Here is a 19,591-nt window from a genome sequence, read left to right as displayed (position 1 = left end):
CCAAAAAAATTTATTTATGGGCACTAAAATTTGAATTCCATATAATTTTCATGTGTCATGAAAGATTATTCTTCTTTTGATTTTTTTTTCCAACCAGTTAAAAATGTAAAATCATTCTTAATTCACAGTCCATACAAAAACTGACAGCAGCGTAGGTTTTACCCAAGTTCAGCAGCTTGCAGACCCTGCTCTACTGCTTGAACTGGTAGGTACATTTTCATAAATAGGTTTATAAGAAAATCATTGGAGTTCCTTTAGTTCGTAGAAATAGATAACAAAAAAATTTTTTAAGCTTGTGACTCTGAGAGCTATGGTTTTGCTTCTCTTCTGTCCTACCAATTCTTTTTGCTATTCTCATTTGGGTTGAGTTTTAATTTTAATTCTTGTCATTACTGTCAAAAAATGTAAACAGCACATTCCCGCATATGGACGATCCCTCAAAACCTATTTTCTCTGGTTTTATCATTTCTTCCAGTGGGGGGTAAATCTTCTTTGGTATTTAACATTTCACTTTTAATTGGCCTTCATACTTAGAATCTTTTCAGGCAAACAAACTTGTAGGCTCTATTCTAATTACCCACTTGGGTCCCATACTCTTTAACGTGACATAAGAGTCAACCATTTTCTTTGGGGAAAATAAAAATTTCCCCTAAATTAAGTTTAATTAATATGTATCATGTGAGTTTACTAAACACTGCTTCGAATGAGTGAGACAATGAGAATGTTGAATTCTCAGTAATAACTATTATCAAAAATGATCATAAATTGAATCGATACCTTGATTAACAAATCAGTTCCTTCACTGATGACAATGTAGCATTCAGTGGCATTCTCTCAGGAAAGAATTTTTTGGTAGTTGATCTTGGCCTCCTGTGATATTTCTTGTTATTTTCCTCTGGTAAGGATACTTCCAAAAATTATTTAAGGAGCAAGTACACATCTTTGTTTATAGAGTACTATTATATGAAATATTCCCATTTGCATATTATTCAACTTTCTATATAAGTAATGACAGAGTCTTTACAAAATGTATAATGATTTGAATGCATCACAATAATACCATACAGAGTATTTTCATTGCCCTAAAAACCCCCTGTTCTCCATCTGTTCATCCTCTGTTCCCACCCACTAGCAACCACTGATCTTTTTAGGATCTCCATAGTTTTGCCTTTTCCAAAGTGTCCTACACTTGAAACAATAAAGTGTGTAGCCTTTTCAAACTAGCTTCTTTAACTTAGCAGTAGGCATTTGAGTTTCCTCCATACCTTTTCATGGCTTGATAGCTCATTTCTTTTTAGCTCTGAATAATATTCCATTGTATGGCGGTGAGAATTCAGCTAAGCTACTCTGTGGTATTGCTGCTTCAGCATCCATTTTGTTTGACCACGTGGCCTTCGGGGACCTTAAACTGACACTAGCCCCCTTCATGCAAGTGCATTCTCTAGACAGCAGCCAGAGTCATGAGCAAGTGTAAGTCCCTGGTATGAATCCCCAAAAGCCCTTGTGATCAACAGTCTTCTTAGATAAGACCCCTGGGAGGCTTACCAAAACCCTACTCTTTTGGTTTGAATTGGCCAATCCAGCCCCAGCCTGGAAATCCTGAAGTACCCCACCCATGGATCCTAATAAGGCCATTTGCCTCGGGTCCTGCCTTGTTGTCTCTGTCTGCACTCTGCCTTGACACCCCTGTCTGGTCCCTTGAGGCATGCCAAGTACTTCCTCCATGACCTGTGAGTAATAATCTTCTCTATTTCATTTTTTCTTGTGGTCTGTTGTTGAACCATGGCTCACTCACTTAACAAATGCTAATTCAGTTTTTGGAAGTATAGCTGACTTACAATATTAGTTTCAGGCGTACAACATAGTAATTCAATATTTTTATAGATTACTTTCCATACAAAGTTATGACAAAATATTGACTATATTTTCTGTGCTGTACATTACATTCTTGTAGCCTACTTATTTTATACTTAGTAGTTCAGTACCTCTAATCCCCTTCACCTGTTTTGCCCCTCCCTCCCAACCCTCTCCCTTCTGGTAACCACTAGTTTGTTCTCTGTATCTGTGAATCTGTTTCTGTTCTATTTGTTCATTTGTTTTACTTTTTAGATTCCACATATAAGTGAAAACATACAGTATTTGTCTTTTTCTGTCTGACTTATTTCACTAAGTATAATATCCTCCAGGTCCATCCACACTGTCACAAATGGCAAACAACAAAGTCATCGCACACGGAGGTACACAATTTTTTTATCCAATCACCTCCTGAAAGGCATCTTGGTTGCTTCCAAGTTTTGGCAATTATGAAAACAGCTGCTATAAATACCCATGGGCAAATTTTTGTATAGACCTAAATTTTCAACTCCTTTTGATAAAAATCATATGATTGTATGGTAAGAGTATGTTTTGTTTCATTAGAAACCACCAAACTGTCTACTAATATGGCCATACCATTTTGCATTACCACCAGCAATGAATAAGAATTGTAACAAGGCCTTTTATATGAAACACGCTCCAGACACTCCCCTAAACTCACATGTATTATATCCAGAAAAACAAGATAATAATTATGTCAAATATGGATAATGCAGCATGAGGTATCTTTTACTTAGTTTAAAAATTAATAATCTATTCTGACAATGCGAATGGTACGGATGAACCTATTCGCAGGGCAGGAATAGAGACGCAGACGTAGAGGATGGATGGGTGGACACAGAGGGGGAAGGAGAGGGTGGGATGAATTGGGAAACTGGGATTGACAAATATACACTACCATGTGTAAAATGGATGGCTAGTGGGAACCTGATGTATAGCACAAGGAGCTCAGCTCGGTGCTCTGTGATGACCTAGATGAGTGGGAGGGAGGTCCAAGAGGGAGGGGATATATGTATACGTGTAGCTGGTTCACTTTGCTGTGCAGTGGAAACTAACACAGCATTGTGAAGCAACTATACTCCAATAATAAATACATAAATAAAGTACTTTGATTTAAATATACATTATAAAATAATATGAATGAAAAAGTATACACACGCATATTTAAAAGTATACACATACCCTCCCACACACACATATACAGAGAGAGCCAGAGAAGTGTGTATATATACACATATGTGATACCTGTATAACAATAATGTTATCTTGCACTTACTGTGTATTTTTGAATTTACAAAAAATTTCAATTTTATTATTTCATTTAGTTTTTACACCCACACTGTATTACACATTTTTTTAGGTGTAGAAATAATCAGAAAGATTTAGTTACATGCCCAAGGTGACACAGCTAGTTAAGTGGCAGAACCATAATTTAACCCTTCTGGTCTTCTGAAAACAAATCAGATACTATTTTCCACACCTTATGGCTCATAACACCACACACACATACCCACATACCCACAAACACAAACACAACTGTACATATAAGCACATACACACAATCTGAAGTATATCATTTAAAATCCTATGTTCATCTCTCCCTTAGTAGATATAATAGAGAACTTCAAGTTAGCCTAGCCTGCCTAAATATTGTACCCCTGGTTCTAATTACTATAAGTGACTTTTTTTTTCTCATAATCTATTTACTATCACTTAGCTTTGTAGAGTTAGAACTACTTGTGGAGTAAGAAAAATGGATTGAGTGATGGTGGCTTAAGATGATTTTGGCTTAAGGCAAATCAATCACATAATTAAACAATTACCTTAATAACAGATGTCTCAACTCTGGATGGGGGACTCTGAACTTGTGCTGCTGCCGCCATATTGGCAATGGTGCTGAGGTGGTTCATCTGGCTCATTGCCATGGTGACAGATGCTGGAGGTAGGCTGACAGGAATTAGAGGGTGGGGCATCATCATAAAAGGCAGTTCCAGTCCTGTAAAAAATACACATATATCATCATTTCTCTATTCAAGTAAAACAATGAAACATGGTATATCTCATTAATTAAAATGGTTAAGTACATAAATCATTGAAAATTGAAGCATTTTAAAATGTTCTAATAATGAGAGTCAAAGGAAAAATATTTGTCCCCTTTGTATGCAACAGTGCCCACTTATCACTCAGGGAAATTAGGCTTAAAGCTAACCAGTTTGGTGCCATGTTCTATCACTCACCACTCTTCATTTATGTTTAATACAAACAGTCAGTTCTTTGCTACATTATTCTTCTGATCAGTCTAATTCTTGTTTAAAATACTATGGTTTTCTTTATCACGTTTAGCTGTCTAAATGTAGTGTACCTATCTACTATGTCCTATATTTTACTATCCGATCATTAGATTTTTTTATTCTTTGCAACTATCATTTTTAGTGCTCAAAAATGCCATCGTACCATTTGGCAGAAGGTGGCTCTGCTGAAGATGGTGGAGAGGATGGCTGACGGGAAGGTTAAGTGCGCTCGGTGTGCGGGGGCGGGTAACAGAAGCCTGAGATCCCCGGGGTGGGGAAGAGTACAGTGTTTCCTTTTCCCAAGAACCTTCACTGCTGCCTGTGGGGAATGAATATCAATTATTTGGATACAATATTATTCCAAATCTTCTACTGAATATTTGGAAATGAGGTTTTAAAAAAGCATATCAGACGTAGAGAATGGACTTGAGGACACGGGGAGGGGGAAGGGGAAGCTGGGACGAAGTGAGACAGTGGCATGGACATATATACACTACCAAGTGTAAAATAGATAGCTGGTGGGAAGCAGATGCACAGCACAGGGAGATCAGCTCGGTGCTTTGTGACCACCTAGAGGGGTGGGATAGGGAGGGTGGGAGGGACGGCGCAAGAGCGAGGGGATATGGGGATATATGTATACGTATAGCTGATTCACTTTGTTATAAAGCAGAAACTAACACACCATTGTAAAGCAATTATACTCCAATAAAGATGTGAAAAAAAAAAATCACATTTGGAGATTGGCTAAGTGATTTCTTGGGAAATAAGCTCAAGTAAGTAAATTTCCCCTAAACCATATTTTCTTTTTGTTTTTCTATTTCTTAAATACAGTCTCAAATTTTCTGAAAAAAAACATTTTTACAACAGGTAGCCTATTTGTGGAGACTACTCCTGTTTGACTAACCAACTTAATATAAAATGAATTCTATTATATACCTAGAGAATTAATTACTTCTTGGAACTGAAGCACACTGATAGTTATAGAACCCAAAGTTATCCTTGTATAATAGAATCCCAGTCACCCTTCAGAGTTAAAGTTCCTAATTTAATTCCACAGAAAATCCTAAACATAGAATCATTAAATGCCCAACTTGGTTAGACATGGTCCAGGGAACACAAAGATCATTTACAAAAGATAATAATATTAAAGCAATAAATTAAATGTGTGTGAATCAATAAATATATCTCTTGTTTTCAACTGCAGAGAAACTTAAGTTTATGACTGTGGCAATACAGGTGCCAAAGTCAGAACAGTACCTTTAAGGGCGTGTATTTCAATATCATGGCCACGTCTCAGATTAAATAGATCTTGAAACACCTTACTAGGGTAATCCTTGGAAGGTTTTTATATATCATTTCAATTTAAGCATGTTCTCAGATTAAATTATTTTACCATTAATTTATTGTTTAACTGAATCTGTTGAATATACAAACTACCCACTTGAAAGAAAGTTTCTGTAATATCCCTGTCAGTTTATGAGTTTTCATTTCTTAAAAAAGGAAAAGAAACCATGTTTCCATATAATACACTTAGAAACAGCAAAGTTGGTAAAACTCCAATTTAAATGTTTTAGCTCTATTAAGAGCCTCATTGTAAAATCTCTAAGACATAATTTTTAATGAAGAATACTTAGTTGCTGCCATGATTTTTTTTCCATTTACTTCAGGAAGACAGTTAAGGTTCAATATAAATTCAAACTCATTAGCTCAATACTGTCTGGATCTTAGAGTAAATTGTTCAGAAGTGGGTAATGAAAACTCAATTCAAATTCTTCAGCAATCAGACAAAGCAATTTTATTAAACAATGAAAAGAATCAATTAAATGGATATCTTTATTATTTTACAAGAAACCAGGACAGCTTTGGCTAAAAAGAAAAGTTTATAGCTTCATACAGAAATGACTCACATAAAAGCAATCTCTCCAGCTTGCTCCTACACTATGATATAAAAGTTCACTTCTATATTCACAAACTTATACAGCTTATTTCTCTACTCATGACTTTTTTGACGCTTTATACCAAGGTCCTAGTCAAACATGCAAAAGCTGTAAGTACATAAATTTTTTGAACATATTACGTCAAGAAAGCACTCAGTGACAAAACGTTTTAAACACTTTCACTTTATATTGTCTTTATCAAAGTATATGCAAAATTCTTCGTTACATATTTACTTTTTATGTTATCATTTAAAACAAGAGTTAAAGCATAATCACCAACTATTTGGATATAGAAATAACACTTTGGAATAAATGTTACTGAATATGGGAACTGCATTGGAAATTTATGAATAATAGATAATTTTCTCTTTATATTTCATTTATCCAAGGATTACATTTTTATAGTAGATTGCATTTTTGAGGTTAACTAATATTAACTAATATATGGAGGAAGGAAAAATATTCACATTCATTATTTTGGATTGAGTTTGAGTTCTGCTTATACCTATTATCTACTTTTGTTTCTCTGTTCAATTGAGCCAATTTCTTTTATTTACATCTAGATTACCAGTTAATAAATGGGAAAAGCCATTTTCCCAATATACTTCAATTTCACTCTTGTATCAATAGAGAAGCACTTATAATTCTATCTTTTCACATTATCAAAGTGTAAAATATAAAGTTAAAATTCTGATTAAATCATTCTGGTAACAGATTATATACAAAATACTACCTATTTCCACATCTCTTTTGGATCACAGGATATCAGTCCCTTGTGTAAGGGTAAATATCAATCATCCATATATGAATTTTCCATAGCAAGTTTATAACACTAGATTGGATTTTCTCACTACATAAAATGCTCCTAGCCATCTCCGCCAATCACCATTTGTTAAATACTCATGATGTTAGCTCATTTGGGTAATAAATAGAGCAAACAATTAAGAAACTAAGTCTAATGAAAAATATACAATATATAACCAAGTCAGCTGTAAGTGATTTTTGCATAATTTATAACATCCTTCTCCTCTATTAGCATGAATAAATAAGAATTGAAAATAGGCCACTTCAGAACAAGACATGCCCATAGTTATTAAATGTATAATTTCAAGTGCTTTGGTTTAAGCCAATATATTTGATATAAGCAGTATCTATGTGTGAGCCTACACACAAACATGCATACACATATACACCTTTAAGATTAAAGCTTATTATTATGACTGCATGAAAACTTACAGGAGACAGCAGATTTCGCATATAAGAAAAGTTCTAACAGTTGGTAAGGAGAGTTACAGAAAAGAAACAGAAAAGAACTGATTCTTTTCTCTTCTTCCATTCTTGTAGAATCCTACCATTTCTTCCATTTCTTTGACTTTACAATGGAATAAAAAGACAAACTTGATCTAGCCCTAGTATCCTCAAAGAACATATTCTATAATAGGGGGTAGAGACATGTATGCAAAAACTCAGACATTTGATAAATATATAAAATGGTTTTGAACCAAGGAAATTGGTCATGAGCTCATGAAAAGATTCAGCGCATCCAGCTGTTTGATTATCTAGACACTATATCCATAATTCAATGTGTTGGAGGGAATGATTAAAGGGAGAGAGGATCTCCCACACCTAGTCCTAAACACATACTGTGGAGAAGCATGGGAACAATCTCAGGCTAGACACCTGCTTACACAGGTGGAAATAAATCTGCGCTCTGACTGATGGCAGAACACACAGGCAGCTGCTATATGATGAAGTTAAGTAGTGTAACCACAAGCATCAGGAAGGCCGGATCCTCATGCAATGGTGTGATTTTGGTGGAGTGAGAATTAACAAATGTACCATCTTACAGCAACCAGATATAAGTGGGCACATGAACGCAAGAGGAAAAATTGAAATTAACACCTGATTACCAGTTTTGTCTCTAGCTAAAACCTATTAATGATGCATTTATATAACCTGAAACAGTTTATTTACTCTGCCTAATTATACCGAGAGTAAGAATATATCTTTAATTATATATGCAAATATATGGAACTTATATACAAAACATGATTGTGTGTGTTTAGGTTTCCTTTCCTGTAAAAGATGTGTATTTCTCAGGGACAAGCAAGGTGATTTTAAGGTTCAGTGTAACTGAAATTCTGATTCATAAGGAATAGGTATGGGACGTTCCCTGCTTGCACGCTCTGCACCTCCAACTTTAAAACATAGTCGTAGGTTCTGAAAAAGTAAATAGCATGGTGGACTATCTTAGTCTTTTTTCTGAGCTCAGACTATATTTTGTATCCTTCCATTTTATACTTTTATGGTATTTTATGATACATATTTTATGATGGATCAGGTTATAAACAGAGAAATAGACTACTTTGGGGAGAAACCCTTAAATTTGCAAGCCATCCCTACTTTAAAGGTAACCAGATTGCCAAACAGAACTGATGGATAACAAATATAAACTAGTTTAATTTTTCCTCTAATTACTGCCTTCAAATATGCTCTGTTAAGGCTCCCTCTTCTGCCCCTTAATAACCTTGAGCAGATTTTGAGTATAAGAAAATCCACTCCAGTTAACACCACTCTCTGCGTCCTCATCCCCATCAGCACTTGCCAGCCCTAGGGCCTAGGTAGCTGGAAGACAGAGGGGCTTGGACAGCTTTTCATCCATCTATTCTCTTGGGTAGGAGGGTGAAGGTCTCCCATCCAACCAGTTCCTGCTCAAGTCCACTGTCACTTCTATGGCTATGCCTATTGGCCATTGACATCTCTCAGGTGGCAGGTGCCTAAATGCCAAGTATTCCCTGCCAAGTAATGTCTGATCATTTAAGGGGGTCTTCCAGGGGAACCTCCTAACTGCACAAGTCCCTGACAATGGAAATCTCCTGCAGCTTCCTGCTCTTCTAAGCTCCCCAAACTGCCATGGTCTCTTGAAACTAAGGCCCTTCTCCTGGTGTGGGTCCTTTTGTTCTGATGATGTCCACTCTCTCTATTCTGTCACCTCTCCTCAATTCTTTCTCCCCTTGCTCAAACATGTACAGAAAGCAGATCAGCAGTTCACACCAAAGCAGACATCCAGCTATGAAATGAGGTGGAGGCATCTGTAATCCTTGAGTAATTCTCTTGAAACTCCTCTCCCTGCACTTGGTGGTGAGGAAGGACTCTCAAAAAGGAATCACTAAGCCACAGCTCCCTCCATTAGGTGCTGTCTTTTCATTACAATGTTTTCTCCGAATCTCCTCTCCTGTGTTGGTCTTCCCCTCTTATAAATGGAGGAAGAGGATGTCTGTGGAGTCTGGAGTGATAGTTAAGATAGCAACTCTGGTTCAGCTGATATTAATAAGTACTGATTGGTATTTACTTTTTGTAAATTGAGGAGTACTTGGTCCCTTTTGTTCTTGTGTGGAACCACAGGAAAATTTCTATTTAATATCTTGTTACATAGCATATTCAGTAGAACCAACAACAAATATGACTATATTATAAGTAGAATTTTAGTAACTGATTCTTGTAAAAAACTGAAAGAAAGGGAAAGAAATATGAATGCTCAACATTTGCAATGTTATTTCACAAATCAACTGAAACTTTATCAATTGAGACAGTTCAAAGAAAAAAGATTACATGAATAAAAAAATAAAGAATGATTAAATGTGGAGATAATCATTAATAAAAGAAAGAAGATCATTTTTTGGAACACAATTTTTATGTAGGAAAGGAAATGAAAACTGCTTTGGGTAAGGATATTATTACTGTTTCTCTTTAATTAAAAAAAAAACTATGGGTATGTATATCAGTGGTACTGATTAAAATCGTAGCCCAAATAATTACATTTATTACTGAATCCTAAACATAGCTAATAAATAATAGGTTCCAAAAGAGAAGGCCACTGTATATTTTTTAATGAATTTTGGACAGAGTGCATGTAAAGTAATCAAACACAAAGTTAAAGTGATCTGTAGAAAAGAAATGCCTTTTAAATCACCATGCATTAAAATAGTAAAAGTATATTTAAATGTTATTATCTTTTATACCTAGTTGATATGTAACTATTTGTTCAGATTTTCCCACAGGCTGACCCTGATAAAGGAGGCAAATCTCAAAGGGACTAACGGTCACACCACAGCTTAGTGAGTGACACTGATAGACTGTGACGGGAACCTGACATTGTCAAGATTCGTTTACAATGAAAATGATGGCAAGAGCGGGCATTTACTCCATACCATTGGAGACCACTTAGAAGGATGTCAATGCCATCTTAACAACGGAATCAAGACTGCTAAGGAAAAGTAAATACTAGTCTCAGACGCTACAGATGTTCAGCTGTTACTTCAGCGGTAGGTGAGAATAAACAAGCTATTGTCTTTTAGAGGATAAACTTCACCCTAATAAAAAACGAGATAGGAAGCGTCAGCAGTAATACTACTATTTTGCATAAATAGGAGAAACAGTCCTTTCACGAATTACTATAATGTAATCTTTTAAATCTTGTTCTGGATAATGATCTGAGCTCAGTGATCTAGTTTAGCAAGTAGAAACACTGAAATCTTCCGGTGTTTTGGTTCAACTTTCTCAAATTGCTTTCTTTATTTTAAAATGAGGAAGAAGCAATCTGTAAAGTGTACTATTAATTGGGGAACAATTTAAAATGTTCCAGTTTAAGTACAGTGGTTTAGGAAAGAAAACAGCACAAACACCTCCTAATTGGTATTGCACAATAATGTCCACAGAGCAGGCCATTTCCAGAGTCTAAAATTTATATTTGCACACATATCCTGTTTGATTTGGAAGTGCTATTTTTTCTTAGAGAGAAAGAATAATATTGTCATGAATTCTAACTATCCCACTGCCAATAAATATGAGTCATTTAGGAAAACATGTTACTTTCCCAGAAATAGGCATTTTCTTTAGTTATCTGTCATTAACTAAACCTAACTCTGAGTGTTACATATTTGTTAACTAGAAATCTAAAACTCTTGCCATACAAGGAGGTTTCTATTTTACCTGTGTTGTTTTCTTTTGAATGCAGAACAGTTTTGAAACATTTTATTTTATATGTAATGGTGATAATATAATACTGGTGCTATCTGTGTCCTTGGACTCAGCAGAACTATGATATTAGCTAAATTTCATCAAGTTGAGATACTTCTATTGCCTTACATACTCCACAGTGTTGTTGAAAGTAGCATAAGTTAAGCTGTTGCACAAAGTGGCACACAAGATACTGGAAATCAGAACTGTTTATTTTTAAAATTTTGCTTGAATATTATTTACCATGGCTAATGACTAACTTGCAAGAATAAGAAGCAAATTGTAAAATCAGAGCTGAAGCTCAAGTCATTAATGTCAGATGGGATACATAAATGGATACTTGAAGAACGGGCAGATATTATTAAAAAACAATTACACTGAGAATCTTTGAGGAATCATTGAAAATGATTGGAACAAACTGGAACAGCATTAGGAAACTAAAAATAGACAATGGTTTCCATTTAAATAACCTTGATTTTGAACTCATGAAAGTTATTAGAATAAATTATTATACAAAGAATACAGTACTTTATATATTTTCCCTTATTTCATACCAAATTCCAGAAAGTTTTGATGCAACTTAAAATAAAAGAAAGAAGGCCATTACTATAAAGATAAAAGGTTAAATACTTAATGTGGAGAAGACAATGATAATTATATCAGAAACACTTTGCTTGTTGATGTTGTTGTTTTCTTTGGACTCATTAGCACTATGTTCTAAGTGTTAACGAGGTAAAATAGATCCCCCAAACAAAACAAAGCAAAACAAACAAATGCAGACTCAGACTGGTAAATAGTTACATAGAACTCAGTATAGGAAAGAAATAGTAGCTACATTAATTGTATTGACTAAATATTTGGGTGTCTTGTTGATATGCATGACTCTAAGCAAGAGTCAAATGTTTCTATTCAGTGGAAATTAAGATATTGCAACAGATAGGTTAATTTCTACAGCTAAAGTATAATGCTATTACGGACAGTGTAGAAACAACAATACTAGGAACATATTTAAGCTTTCCAATCTAAAATATATGCATAAAGTTCTTCAGAATAAAGCAGTTTGGAATAATGTATCCATGTTAATTTAACTGCATCTTTTAACCTTTCTCATAGTCAATGTCAATGAATTTCTACCTCTTCCCATTTTAACTCATCAAATTATTTTTCCATTAGGCAAACAAATGAACTAGAAATTCTCCACTCTAAAGATATTGTAATTTCCCTATAGAGTTACAGTTACATCAAATAAAATTTCAAGTTAATATACTTTCTATACTGTTACTAGAGTACTCAGAGCCATGGTATACAATATTAGCAATTTTATGTTCATGTGTAAGTGTTGCTCATGGTCAGTTGAAATCAGTTTTAACTTCCAGTGTTTCATATAATATTTTCAATTTCAAATTATTTATGTTGAAATTGAAAAATCTTCTCACTTGAGCCAAAATTGCTATTCAATTTTCTAAAAAGCGTAAAACTCTTATAGGTAGGATAGCAGGCTCATGGAATTCTTTTGATATTTCTCATATGCATGGATCTAAGTGTTAAATTATCTTCTCCCCAAACCTGGTTAGCCTCAAAGAATGACATCACCAGATCGTTGTATAAGCCACAAACCTAGGAATCATCTTTATCTCCTCCTCTTTCACTGTCCAATTCCTGTTGATTTCATCAATGTGATTTATCTCTACTTTGTTTCTCTATCTTCTGTTGTAATCATATTCAAGGACCATCATTACTTTTAAGTACAAATCTTACATTGTCACTCCCCTGCTTAGAGGACTTCAGTTGTTTCCCATTGTTATTAAGTAAAAGATCCAACATTTCTTTTCTTAATGTAAGCACCAAATGATCAAGCTTATGCCTCTTTTGCTCGTCACTGTATCCTCAGCATTGAACAAAGTAGGACTAACTGTCAGTTTTTGAGTCGAGAGTTGCAAACCCACAGCAATTCTTACATTCACATGTGGTAAACTTCAGTGTGGCATTCAAAAATGATAAGCTATAGCCTTTGTTCTTGACCAGCTTATAACAGAAAAGAGAGATAGACAGATATAGCATATATGCACATAATCTTATCCTTTGGAATAAAAGATAGAGAAGATGAAGAATAAGAAATATGTCTAACATTTTAGAAATAAACTTCTTAGAATGTGGTAATCATTTGGATACAAATGGAGATGAAAAGAGTAAAATGTGAGAGATAACTTCAGTATCTAGTTAGCAATTGGGGATACGGTGATATTATTAATGATGCAATGAAGATGGTGATGATGATGATGATACCTAATATGTATCATCTGCTTTTAAGGTGTCACTCATTATGTTCAGCTTTTATGTGCACTATCACAATGAATCTTTAGAACCTCTGAGATAGATCCACATTAGTATTATTAAAGTTGATTAAACTTGCCCTGGGATTTAGATCTTGGAATTCTGAACTCACAATACCAGCTTTTAATCACCTTTATGAGGAAGATCAGGTTTCATTATGAATAAAAATCCATTTGATTCTGGACTTGTTGAATATGAGATAGTTCAGAAGCACTCAAATGAGATTTACAACAAGCACTGGAAATATGGCACTGAAATTTGGAAGGAAAGCAGATGCCCAGTGAGGAAGATCTGGATGTCTTTGATTTGTAAGTGGGAGATTAAGCCATGATGCTTGAAGAGGGTATAGAAAGTATAAAGGTATTTCTACTAAAAGTATATTGCTACTGAAAGCCACAGAATAAGGTCCAAACAAGCCAAGCTGGATGACTTAAAAATAAAGCCTAGGGAGCTGAGCAGGAGTAAGCAAAACTTGGTATATGACTCCTACAATAAATTCTTAACACTAATGGGTGTCAATGCATTTTTATAATTTCAACTATTCCCACTTACTGGTAAGCTATAATATTCTTTTAAATAAAATAGTCAACATGAATGCTTGACAGATGTTGGGTCCTCAATTAATACTGAGTGAAGAAATGTAGAACATTATCATTGGATTTAAAGATTTAACAATCCTAACTACGACTTAGGCAGATAGCCTAAACAGAGACAAAAAACCAAATAGACACAACTAAGCATAGTTTGAAAAGGTGCCATTAGTCCAACTTATAGTATGACAAATAATTGTAATATCCAGTAATTACAAGGTCCCCCTTAAGAACACTATGGAGAGATGCAGCTTTAAATCAAGGGACTACATACCACAAAGAACTCAGCAGATTTGAAGGACCATAGAAATAATATTATATCCTAGTGGTAGATTACATGCAGATGGCAGGCGTGTTGAAAGCTACTGCTTATACAAAACCAAATCATTCTTTCCATAGCTTCTATTATACGTAGTGAAGACATACTATTCAAAGCACTTTTCATCAGTTTTTCATGGGCAGACGCAGCAGGAGATTTTCAAGGTCAAAATGACCACTAAAATTTCAGTTGCTGGCGATGAAAAAAAATACTTTGAAAGATGAGTAGTAATATGGACAAATTTATTTCTAATTTAATTCCAATTCAGGAATTAAATATAAAAGCATTCATCTTTATCCCAAGAGTAAATGGATACAATACGCTTTTTTAGATTGGTATGACAATGTGAATTAGAAGAAGAGAAATAGTTAGAAACTGTTTTGAAATGAGGATTGACTTTCTGACAATATCAACACTCTTAGGTCAATATAAAGTAAAACTTAAACATCTTTATTCATTTTAAAAAAATTAATTAATTAATTTATTTTTGGCTGCATTGGGTCTTCGCTGCTGCGCACAGGCTTTTCTCTAGTTGAGGAGAGCGGGGGCTACTCCTTGTGATGGTGCATGGTCTTCTCATTGAGGTGGCTTCTCTTGTTGCGGAGCACGGGCTTAGGCGCACGGGCTTCAGTAGTCGTGGCACGCAAGCTCAGTCGTTGTGGCACACGGGCTTAGTTGCTCCGCGGCATGTGGGATCTTCCCGGACCAGGGCTCGAACCCGTGTCCCCTACACTGGCCAGGCAGATTCTTAACCACTGTGCCACCAGGGACGTCCTATTCATTTCTTATTTCAAAAATTATCTAGTGCAATTGTTATAACCATAATGTCACCAATGAAAAATATGAGAGAATACAACCAACTTAATGATTCGAACAACCTAATGAACCAATGATTCAGTTGTCAGAATTAAGTGCTAAACACAGGTTTTATGTTAATTAAAAAAAACCCCGCCCACACAGGGTGACTGATATTTGGATAAATCAGTCATATTCATTATATTTCTTTTCTTCAACAATTTTTCTCAGCATCAATATTAAAAAGACACATGCTTTATTGAAAAATAAATGATGAATGATGAAATTGCCATCTTTTCTCAAGTACTTAAATAACTAAAACTTTCAAAAATCTTGAACTTACAAAAGTAACATCTATCCAAATTATCTTTATCTATAATAAAGTCATTGTATTTTAAATATTTGCAGCATAAAAAGAATTCTACCTATTAAAAATAATTATCTTCTAAGAGGGTCCTTAATTATTGAAAAATAAATAACTATCTAATTGCAAAAATACTCTGTAATAAAAACTTATACTGATCTGTTAGTTTCCCTTGTGATCACAAAAACTTGTCTTAAATAATTTCAATATCTCCTCCAAAATTAAAATAGGCACCATTTCTACTTCTAGCCTGTTCTGTTCTATCATGTACATTCTTTCACATCATTCACACGGAACGTTAGGACCATCGTCCACAGTCACAGATGGTCTCATTTAGATGTACCTGGCCTAACACCTGGGCAAATACACCTTGCTAAGTGTTGCTCTTAATTAAAATAATATATTAAAAAAACTATTTAAGACTTCAGTTAATAGGCTAAACAATTTTTCAAAACAAATTAACTACTCAAGAACTTCTTTTTTGAAATTTTGTTCTAAGGGCTTCCTATAACTAGCTACTTTTCACAAAGAAGCATCTGGAATATGTTTTGCACCTTATCATATATTTGAACTATTTTCACAAAATTATAATTATCGTATGGACACAGCTATAAACAAAAATTTTAAAGTGATTTGTTTTTAATGGTTCATGTGTGTCAGTACTATGCGGGATTTTTTGAAATATTTATATCAGTATATTGTTATCTATTTTAAATCTAATAAATTTTTTAAGTGTTAAGAATTTAAGAATAGAGGCTTAATTTTAAATGTGTCAAATCTCTACTGACTGTGAAAATAAGTTTTGAAAATCACTCCGTGATGTGCATTTACTCAGGTTCATATTAACATGTGTTTAAATTCTGGCCCTGAATAAGATTTCATGTTCTTGTTCACCCAAAGATTCAAGTTAATACTGCATATTGAAAATCTTAGAAAGAAAGGGGAAGAAACCACAGACTATTAAGATTATGATGCAGTCATAGCAAATAGAAAAAATATAAATAGAAGATAAATAATTTTAAAAATATCAATATATAATCATAAAAAGAGAACCAAATGCCAAGAATATTATGGTATGCAGGCCAAGGAATAAAAAATTATATTTAAACATCACTGCACAACATACAATTTATTTTTCTGTATATATTTGAATCATAGAATGTTATAGTACAAAATAGACACAAAAGTCATTCATTCTTTTGTTCTTTTAACATATATCAAACACCTACTACATGCCAGGCAATGTTGCAAGCAATGGGAATATAGCAGTGAAGAAAGCAGATAAAAATCTATGTCCTCAGGGAGTTTATATTCTCATTGGGAGGTGGGTAGAAAAAATAATAAGCAAATAAATAAAGTGACATGACACATTAAATGAAACACCTGTTATATAGGGATGAAAGAATTTTTGCATATACACAACGTATGTGTGTACGTGTAAGCATGTATGTTAGGAGGGTACATTGGGAAGCGTTTGCTGAGAAGATAACACCATCAAGCACCATCCTCTCCTTTTACAGCAGAAGAAACTGAGGTTCAGGATGATAAAATGAAATGCTTGAGGTCGCATAAGTCTTCAGGTGAAGAGCTGGACTCGATCACACTTATTTGACTGACCCGTGGTCCTAAATCCTTCCCACTGTACCACACAGAGCACACCTACTTGAGAGAATTGCCTGGGCTCTGCGATGAAGCAAAGATAAACACGAACAGTGGATCTGGATGGCAGGTGGGTAGCTCAACTGACTGGAGGAGAAAGTACGTATTAGGAAAGCATCAGGAGTCAGAAAGAATTAGGTAGGGTAGGGAGATGAGAATGAAAGTTTTCAGATGTCAGGATGATGAGTTTGATCATCATCTTAGGCAGGGGAAAGATATGATTATCGTGATGTATCAGATAGTCAGAAGGAGGAAAAGGAACTCATCATCAGGAATAATCATCCCGAGTTCTGTCATCCACCATATCGACATTGATACGACCAGGGCAAGAATCCTGATTCTCATATTTCACCCCACTGGAAAATTGATAAAATAGAAAAAAAATATTGTGTTCTTTATCATTAGAGTTTTCTAAGATGATGACTGAAGAACAAATTGGTTTCCAGAGGCAGACATGACAAAACAATTATATCGAGTGAGGATATACTGCATACTCTTCCCCATATCTGAATCCAGTAGCTTGGAAACTAATTCCTTTTATATATGCACTCTGAAGATTTTCCCCAATAAAAGGAACACTATGTGTATCTTGTTCGGAATTCTTCACATAAAAGATATAATTTACTCTTTCTTAATAGGAGGTAACAGCTTACCAGTGAATATGGGTTATGTAGAATTCTTAGGAAAGCAAGTTGGGGGGATGCTCTGAGTGACACAACGGGAGAACATAAAAAGGAAATATTCCCCCCCAAATTCATGATTTAATAATAAGGTTTCTGAAATATAACAAGTTTGACTTTAATATTTTATTGAAAAATTTAATCTGGGTATGTGTTTTAATATATTGCTACTTCTATTCTGTGCAGAATATATATTACTATTCTGTAGCACCTTCAATAACTGTTATCATATAGAATAGTATACACATCCGTAGAGAGCAAAACAGTGTTTACTATCCTGACATTGAAAAATATGCACCAGTAAAAATACATCCCAGCCTTAGCCACTATTCTTGCTATTCACTTTTCTTCACTATTCACAATTCTTATATTCACTAGAATTCCTCAATACTGACCTCAAAAATAACAATATATATTATGTAGGTAATAATTTCTAAATGATGCCATAAACATTTTGATTTCCAATACTATATAGAATGTCTTATTAAAATTGTACATCCAAATATATACATGCAAAAAGTACTTATTTTCCTTAGCTTGATAATATCACAGGGCATGATAATCCTTCATTTTGCCTGAGGAGGATTTTATTTTTCTTATCAAATCCATAAAATGATCATATTATTTTACATTGCTAACATGTAAAATAAAACACAATATGATTTTTATTTGTAGAAGATGTCTCTATAGCTCATATCATTTACTTTAATGATTTTTGTTTTCTTACTCCAAAATTTTCAAGTTAAATTCTATATTTATCTGGATGCTTTAAGACCAGGTAAACGTGCTAAAATACATTTTCAAGCAGCTTACTCTGCATAGACTGCCTTTAAAAATTCAAAACAGCCCCCATAGCAAATGTCATTTCTTTCATGGTTACAAAATGCAAACTCCAAGTGTTTTATCCTAATGAATAAATGAGTTTGTCCTTTATGTATAAAATATAGTTTGTGTTTGTTGCACAAGTTTTTAATAATAGATGAATTTTAGGTTTGCTCTAACGTATTCAATAAAGTGTGATTAATCTGGTTTTTCAAAAATGCAAACTAGACATTACTATATTACTTTGCAAAATGCACAGCTTGCAACATTATTGTCTCAGTGGGATCTTAAATTGAATTGTAAAACGTGTCTTATTTCCAGTTTGATTTATGTAAGAGATAGCAGTGGATAATGTCCCTTTTGAAGTTTCACTGCTTTGTGTGAGCAAACAATATAAACCTAAAATTCATCATAGAGTTTATTAGAACCCCAAGCAAACTTTCCAGTTATGTTTGACTGAAATGAAAATTATGATGGACTCAGAATACCACATTTTCAATGAAACAACTTTTTGAAGTTTACTGTTATGAAGGATTATACAATACATTTTTGACATTTTCTGTGATTTGTATTATGGTATTTCAAGTAATTACCAAATCATGTTTTTCTCTAAAAAAGCTTTCCTGTGCCCTGAGAATTAATCTATGATACCATTTAGCTTGGCTTTTTGAAGTAAATATCACCAGATAAAAGCCAGCTGGATCTGAATAATAGGATACTTGAATGAATGTATTAGTGTTTGAAAAAGAGAGTACAAATCTTCTAAAAAGATTAATTTCCATAAAAAAAGATAGCTCCCAGATCTACAAAAGAATAAATTCAAAAACATAATAAACTCTCAGAAAGAAAGGTAGATTAAAGTAAAAGCTGCAGCACCTTGTTACTGCAGCTGTTGTGAAGCAATGA

General features: G+C 34.2%; 1 protein-coding gene across 3 annotated transcripts in view; it reads right to left on the bottom strand.

The window, feature by feature from the left end:
- DACH1 (dachshund family transcription factor 1) overlaps positions 1–19,591 on the bottom strand; it is a 410,071-nt gene that overhangs the window by 127,515 nt on the left and 262,965 nt on the right. For 2 of the 3 annotated variants that reach the window (XM_082434856.1, XM_082434857.1), the window contains exon 4: positions 3,699–3,871. In XM_082434856.1, coding sequence (XP_082290982.1) covers positions 3,699–3,871 — 173 coding nt within the window. Of the gene's footprint in view, positions 1–3,698; positions 3,872–4,329; positions 4,486–19,591 lie in introns of all 3 variants that reach the window. The other variant, XM_082434858.1, reaches the window with a different exon arrangement.

Source organism: Balaenoptera physalus (assembly GCF_965194825.1).
Source record: "Balaenoptera physalus genome assembly, chromosome: 18".
Lineage (NCBI taxonomy): Eukaryota > Metazoa > Chordata > Mammalia > Artiodactyla > Balaenopteridae > Balaenoptera > Balaenoptera physalus.
Note: the sequence above shows the minus strand (reverse complement) of the source record. Positions and strands in the feature narration are given on the sequence as shown.